This window comes from Salvelinus alpinus, unplaced genomic scaffold (assembly GCF_045679555.1).
Source record: "Salvelinus alpinus unplaced genomic scaffold, SLU_Salpinus.1 scaffold_43, whole genome shotgun sequence".
In the NCBI taxonomy this organism is placed as follows: Eukaryota; Metazoa; Chordata; class Actinopteri; order Salmoniformes; family Salmonidae; genus Salvelinus; species Salvelinus alpinus.
Genome location: NW_027255984.1, coordinates 452,181 through 460,380, shown reverse-complemented (window position 1 = coordinate 460,380; position 8,200 = coordinate 452,181). Strand labels below are relative to the sequence as shown.

The following is an 8,200-nucleotide window of genomic DNA, read 5'->3' as shown; positions in this document are numbered from 1 at the left end:
GTCTTTTTTGGGGGGGAATCCCGATGGACGACGTCATCCAATAGGCTCGTCATCACGACCACAAGGTAATTGTCATTCAGGTTATCAATAGGAAGAACATTAGCAATATATCCTGTCTGGTAACTTGTCTCGTTCAATGGATTTACATTGGCAGGTGTAAAAAAAAAACTCAGCTGATTTCAAACTGAGGAAAAACTTTTGTAAGTCTTTAACTGTATCAAAGTGTGTGGCCTGTGATGTTGGGACAAATGATAGTCCCTTATTATACAAGAGACAAAATTCACAAATTCTACAGCACAACGGCAGTGTCATGTCTTCAGTGAAAAACTAACAATGACTCAATAATCCTTCTGGTAATGTTATGATGTCATAAAGTTATGGGCAGAGTTAGAAAGTTGTCTGTCAGAAGTACAGTTATACAATGTAAAATTACTTTTAATCTGTCTGTCTGTATATTTCAAAACATGGCATTTGAGGGTGCAGTGAGATACCCCAGATTTGGACGATACTTTTCTCATAAATCATCTTAAATATTATACTTAATTAAACCTGGAAATCAACCAATCCTCTGTTGTTAATTCAGTAGAAAGGTCAAATGCTTTATTATCTAAAAGTTGAAAGTGAGTTGGCAACGGAGAGAAAAAAAATGGTGCTGATGAATGCGCTGGCTGTGTTCCAGTGGGTCTGGGCAGGTGTGATGTAGTTAATGGAGATGGAGGTGTGATGAAGTTAATGGAGATGGAGGTGTGTTCTAGTGGGTCTGGGCAGGTGTGATGTAGTTAATGGAGATGGAGGTGTGTTCTAGTGGGTCTGGGCAGGTGTGATGTAGTTAATGTTTCTATGATGTTGTTTGTATGTGTATGTTTTGTATTGTTTATAAAATATCAAATAAAATATTAAAACATTTCCAATGCAAAATAACACCTCACAGTTCTATTTTTGGAGTTATTACATTAAACCAATCAGAATTTAGAAGAATGCCAAAGTCAGGTGTGAAGTAATATGGAGGACCAGCCTATTCCCTATGATGTATACTACAACAGAAATAACTTAAAATGTATAACTTTAAATTAAACCAATAATTTGGCTATTTAGCCAACTAGCTATAAGCCTAACCAGCGTAGCCAACCAGCACGGTTATGGTCAGCGAGACCAACTAACGTTACCGGAGAAAAAGTTACAAAACTCCCGTAGTCTAATTCACAGAAAACATGCTGAAAAGTAGTGATGGGGAAACAAAGCTTCCTGAAGCATTGATGCTTTCGAGCCAATTGTGTAAAAAATAGTTACTCAAGGCTTTGAGCGACACAGAATTTAGAACAGCATGTTTTTAGAGATGAAGTCACACGCCGTAGCAGCGTAGCCATTATGTCATATATTAAACCACTGGCCGTGTTCGAGAGCATCAAATCCATGCTGCGTTGTGGGTAAACGGTGACTGGCTGGCTGACTGATTTATAAATAATAATGAGTAGTTATTTATGATGCAAGGTGATTTGTAAATTAGTCAGTCAGCAGTCAGCAGCCACCTGCAATGTCAGCTGCAATGTCGAACAAGCCCAACACCAAACCAATCAGGTGTTCGACGAAATTATTCTTCAGACGTCATTGATCACTAGCTGCTGATAAAGTGAGACTGCTTTGAATTATACCGCTTAGCGATTTCAATACATGCCTCATAGTTCCAGTCTCAAACTTAACCCCGTTCCTGCTGAAGAAGAGGAGGTCTGCTGGATGGAGAAAGAAGCTCTCGTGAAAGAGGAGGAAGAGGAGCCTATTACAATACAAAAACAAGTAGAGAGTGAGGCTGTTACCGTGAAAGAAGAAGAGAAAGACGTTTCAGTTAAAGAAGAGGAAGACGCGTTCAGAGTGAAAGAGGATGACGAAGTTTCAGTGAAAGAAGAGGAGACTGACGATGAACGTAAGTACTGTCTTAACAGAAGCACAAACTCTGTGGTTGGAAGTTGAACTGATGTGTCGTGTGCTTGGTGTTAAAGCGGAAATCTGCAATTGCTACATCCATATTTTGACTTTTAAATTATTTATTTATATTTATATATTTATAGCCATTGATTCTTGAAGAATATAACACATGCCTCATGAGCTTAGTTCAACTGTTTGCCCCATCAGAACCCCAAATAAGCTTTTTTTACTCCAATGTTTAGAAACAATGTAAATCAACACTGTATAGCCTCAACATGGTTAAAACTATAATGTTGATATCATGGATGGTCAGTCCTTCCATACATAGGTCTGTCTATGAATTTGAGACTAGTTACATTTCTCCAGCCCCATCATCTTATTACCAAAACAGTGGTGGAATTACAGATTTGTTATTGGTTGACTGCAGATTGGTTGATTGATTGTTGAGTGGCTTTTTAAAGGGGCAACCTAGTTTTTAAACAAACAAAATGGCTGCCTAGAGTCCTGAGCTGTGTTAGAATACTCATACTAACTGCACTATTTGTGATGTTAATTGAGTATATAGTCTGCTTATTGGTCATAGTATGATATAGTTAGTATGCCAAAAGTTCCCGGATGTCGTACTAAATTCGCAAAAATACGAAGTATACACGCAGGACTTTAGGGCCCATAAAGCAATTCTTCAGGAAATGGGCGTGGCTTCAACGTTTTCAGATTTGAAGAAAATGGGGGAAAATATGCAGCTGAAGTCCAACGAGAGAGCGGATACAAATGAACTGCTTTAAATAATTAGGACAAATGTTGAGCAATGCAATAAAGTAATGACTTTTCAAATAAGTTACCTTACACATTATATGACTATTGTTGTTCACTTGACAATCTTAAGACAAATGTCAAATAATGAACATTCATTACAGACGTCATTGTTTGTACAACATCATGGCTACACATCACCTTTTACAGTGGATTTCTGTTGTTGTGGGCCTTAAACCATCTGTCTGACTTGTTGTTCACACAGGAGAGAGACGTGACTATCGTGGAGCCTCAACAACCTCATGATGCTGACGAGGCAGAGAAGAGTCTCTCCACGTCGAAACACCAGAGAACCACAGGGAAAAAATCTCATTGCTGCTCTGACTGTGGGAAAGGTTGCACATCTTCATCAGAACTTAAAATACACCAGAGAACACACACAGGAGAGAAACTTATAGCTGTGATCAATGTGGGATGAGTTTAACTACATCAAGCAGTCTGATTCGACACCAGAGAACACACACAGGAGAGAAGCCTTATAGCTGTGATCAATGTGGGAAGAGTTTTCCTACATCTAGCCAGCTGACTTCACACCAGAGAACACACACAGGAGAGAAACCTTATAGCTGTGATCAATGTGGGCTGAGTTTTACTACATCAAGCCATCTGATTCGACACCAGAGAACACACACAGGAGAGAAGCCTTATAGCTGTAATCCATGTGACAAGAGATACTCTGATAAAAGGTGTCTGATCAAACATCAGAAAATGCATACATGAAGTTGTTTCATGATATCAATGAAATAATGTCACAATGTAGAATGTTTTAACATTGTAGTAGGAGTATTTTAATGTCACAATGTAGAATGTTTTAACATTGTAGTAGGAGTATTTTAATGATGTCACAATGTAGAATGTTTTAACATTGTAGAAGGAGTATTTTAATGATGTCACAATGTAGAATGTTTTAACATTGTAGTAGGAGTATTTTAATGATGTCACAATGTAGAATGTTTTAACATTGTAGTAGGAGTATTTTAATGATGTTCTACCTTATCGTTTGCCCTGTTCAATTGATTGCAGCATGATATGGATATTAGCCTCAGGGGAAAATCCAGGCTCTGAATTGAAAGAGTATTATTTTACAAAAAGTGACTAACAAAAAAAGAGCTGTGTTACACTTACTGCGTTGGTGACCCACTTTAATCAAAATGCAGCACTTCAAAATGTAGCTAGCTGTTTTCTACAAGTTGAAAAAGCTGCTTGTTTAAAAAAATACATGTAATATGATAATTGTTGCAGATGTTTGTGTATATATACACATGAAAGCAGTATAATAAATTGTACTAATCAATTTTATTAACAATCTGACATCACTCCAGTATTTCTTGACAACATTCAAGTGCTAATTGTCTTTATTCCACTACTGAAGAAGCATGACTCAAATCACCTCGTATTTCAAACATTCAGCCTGACAAAAGATACATGTTTTATTATTCCATGCCTCACCATTAAGTTAATTATTGCCACTACATATTAACAATATAACCAAATCAAAACATTTGGTTTTGATTTTCATATTTACAATTTATGTAACAGTTAGTAATCATAATTATTTATGCAACCAGCTGAACATTTTTGTGTACAATTATATTGACAATGTTGCCCTGCTTTTAGAATATCAGGATTCATTCTCAGATGTGCTAACCCAAATGCATGACATTGGGGACTGGGCCCGATCCAACAACATGCCTATCGAGTGAACCCTGAAAAGAGAGAGAGAAGTAAGGTGGAAAGTTACTACGGATATTGCAGGAGTTGGTTGCTGATTGTCTCAAGGGTGGGCAGTCAAAATGTTTTGTGTTTTGCGTTTAGCCAGTGCGTTGCCATGGATCACAATTTATTTTGACTGCACCTTTTTCCGTATTGGAGATAAGTTTTGTTTGGGCTCGTTCCAATGGGACGAGAGTTCTAGAAGCTAGTGGGTTTTAGGATTCTATTGAAAGAAAAAGGATTTTAAAAATAATACTATTGTATATTATTATTTAGAAATACGTGTTTATTCTTGTTTTTAATTGTTGACAGCCAGTAGACACTATGTTTATATTGTAGAAGCATTGTAGTTGATTATGTGAAATGGAAGTTGTTTTCTGTTGGGGGTGAGCATACTTGTCCAACAAAAATATAGGATATATTTGTTGTCTTAAGGGGTAAGGTGTTACAGGCTTTGGTTTTTCCATTTATGTTTTGAGGTTGGACTTTAGCGCGTATAGCTCGTTAGCGCGTATAGCTCGTTAGCGCGTATAGCACGTTAGCGCGTAGGGCACCAATTGGTGTCACCTCGTTAGTCAGTATTTGTTACACCTGTGCTGGCTTGTCCATCTCGTTAGTGGGAAGGTGTTTCACCTGAGCTGGTCCAGGTTCTATTTAAGAGTGTCTGGCCCAGTGCTCCAGTTGTCTTGATAGATGTGGAGAGTCAACACCTTTAGTCGATCCACCTTTTTGGTTTGCTTCCTGTCTTTAAGTTTGGTGTGGGTTTTTCTTTTGTTTCCCTCTTCTTGGGCAAATTTAGTGGGTCTCATGGTGGGTGTCTTTTAGGTCCCAGTTGTTGTTACTAGTCAACTTTCAGTGGACACTGAGAGCAAAACTGCAACATTATGTTATAATACTTTTATTGCATCAAATGGTGGTTTATTGCAACAGAATAGAGGGTTCTTAGAACTATTGTGTCTGTGTTCTACTGAGGATGGGCCTCTGTGAGAAAACACTGACAGGAGATTTACAATGTATTTTGGGTGATAAAACCTAAAGACCACATTCCAGAGCATGAGTTAATGTTTCTGTTCTATATGGTACCAGGGAGAGATGACCTCAGGGCCAGACCCTGGTCTCTACACAAAGAGTACTGTTTTTACAGCAGATGCTGTCTGCTGAGAATTATAAGTATATTTCATACAAATCTTAATCTTGTGACCCGTTCTATATATCTGTTGTAAGTCATGTAGGTTGAAAGGGGTGCATCTTGGCTGTAAAAGACCTTTGTACTTTTGTCTCGTGGCTCTCAAAGAATCATCTGGGGGTGATTTGCCGACCAGCCATCATTATCGTAGAGCACTCAATTGATTCACTTTATATTTGTGTGTTGTATTGACCTGCTCCCTTATTAATAAGTGAATAAAGATTTAGTTTAAGAATAACTCTGACTTGTGTGATATGTTTGTTTCTCCTCATTTGATATTAAAGAAATTAACCACCACATTTGGCGATGGGCATGTGAATCTTCACTTGGTGACCGCTCCTGACGACATGGGTAAATGGTGCACGAGGGATCCCTCTAACTTGGGATCTCAGGGAGACCACACTTTGGCAACAGAGCAGATGGACCCACCTTTGATCTGAGAGGCAGCGAGCCGAGTGGATAACACATCTCGAACGTAGTTTAAAAAAAAAGAGGTGAGCGAAACACGCAAAGTATAGTTTTAATAAAAGTCTCTGAGTTTGTATTCTTGTGTAGGGGGCACCTTGGAGGTGTAGACAGGGCCGAGTCAGTGGAGGATGATCTGAGAGTCAGTCAGTGGAGGATGATCTGAAAGTCAGTCGACTCAAAGACATCTATCATTGGACGGTTGCGGGCAACCTAGAGCCATCCTGACACTGAAATAAAAAATACAGGCCTAGCAGAGCCCCAAGTCCCATAGGGACGTCCTCGAGGGCGTGGATGTTCTCCCCATCAAAGGCCAGCGGGATTTCACTCTCATATCCATTCCCTGGACTTGATTCATTTCTGAGAAGATCTGAAAAGATCATTTGCACACAGTTGTTTGCTAATAGATGTCAGTTTGTATTGACTGCTATGTAGGTTAAATGTATACTTCAAATGCAGCTGTCCTACAACAGATCTGTACCTCCTTCTTGATCCCAATTGCATTGTGTCCATGTTCTGTCCTATAAGAATTTCAAAGAAAGAGGAGAAAATGTCAAAGAATAGTCTTAGAAGCATTAAAGCATATATATATATTAAATAAAGATATATGGCATCGACATACAATGTAATGTAAAATAGAAGAACATATTGGAGAAAGCACTAGCCAATACAGTACTGCCATACAGTAACAGTACTGCCATACAGGCCTAATATCACATTTCAAGATATCTTTGAACACAAATTGTTCAATATTTTATCAGGCTGACTTGAAAGATTATACAAAACATTTTGCTGCGTGGCAATACTGTGTTTGGAGTCTAAAGGGCATTTATACAAAAGAGGTAGTCTGGACACTGTATTAATACCATTATGCATTTGAATCCCATCTACAGATACCATCTAAGATATTAATTTCCCTCCACAAGGGGGCGAACATGTAACGTTTCCAAAATGGGATAGTATTGTACATGTAACGTTTCCAAAATGGGATAGTATTGTCCATGTAACATTTCCAAAATGGGATAGTATTGTACATGTAACGTTTCCAAAATGGCATAGTATTGTCCATAACGTTTCAAAAATGGGATAGTATTGTACATGTAACGTTATGCCCCCTTGTGAGATAATAGTAGTGCATGCTGTAGCAGGCTATATAAAGAGGAAGACCTCCATTGACGATTCAGTTCGTTGTAACATCTCGTCTGGACAGGTCACCGTCCTTAGTTAGTTAGTTAGTTAACGTTAGCTAGTTCATTCTCACAAAAGTGAGAAATGCTCTAGATTGGAAACGTACGTTAATGAGTGTAAAGCCATGTTGGCTTTATGGAAACGATATACAATATATGTGAAAGAATATAGTTGAGGAAATAATCCAAACCTAGTTGTGCCTAGTTAGGACATAACGTTATCTAGCTAGATAACGGTACTGTACTGTAGCTCAAACAACGCCGACCGTCAAACCCGGCTTTCTAATATTTACGGTAATTAACTATCGTAACGTTATGGAAGATGTTCACAGAAAACCATCATTGTCTTCGGTATTCATTATTAGTATGTTATATTATTATATATAAATTACTTAGATACATATTCAGAGCCAAACATCAACCCAACTAAACCTTTTTAACTGTTGTCGCATCCAAACTTGTCACCATCGTTTTCAGTTGTAATTGCGAAGTTCCCGGAATAAGTCCAGCAACAACGGAGGTTCCTCGAAGAACCCCCCTTCTAACAAGTTCTTTGAAGAACCTTTTGGGGCTGTTTTTCATTGACCAAGAACCCTACGGTTCTTAGGGGATCTGAGAACAACTCCAGTTGAACCCTTCATTTTTAGAGTGTAGTCGGCTCTATTTACTCTCAGATTCAAAACATGATGATTAGCATCAACGATCAAGTCAGCTGCTGCTGCTCCAATACAGTATGAGGTGAGACGGTGAACTGATGTTGAACCGGGCAGTCAGCTGCTGCTGCTCCAATACAGTATGAGGTGAGATGGTGAACTGACGGTGAACTGGGCAGTCAGCTGCTGCTGCTCCAATACAGTATGAGTTGAGACATGAACTGACCTTGGATCATAATAATTAAGTTAATAAAAATTAA

At 38.5% G+C, this 8,200-nt stretch overlaps 1 protein-coding gene across 2 annotated transcripts in view; it reads left to right on the top strand.

Annotated features, from left to right (window-relative positions):
- The first annotated feature begins 1,105 nt into the window (after positions 1–1,105).
- LOC139567094 (zinc finger protein ZFP2-like) overlaps positions 1,106–8,200 on the top strand; it is a 303,695-nt gene continuing 296,600 nt past the window's right edge. The window contains exons 1-2 of one of the 2 annotated variants that reach the window (XR_011673221.1): positions 1,106–1,921; positions 2,942–4,211. Coding sequence is in view for 1 of the 2 variants with exons in the window: in XM_071388584.1 (XP_071244685.1) it covers positions 1,672–1,921 (250 nt within the window). In the remaining variant the exon portion in view is untranslated. Of the gene's footprint in view, positions 1,922–2,941; positions 4,212–8,200 lie in introns of those variants that run through there. The other variant, XM_071388584.1, reaches the window with a different exon arrangement.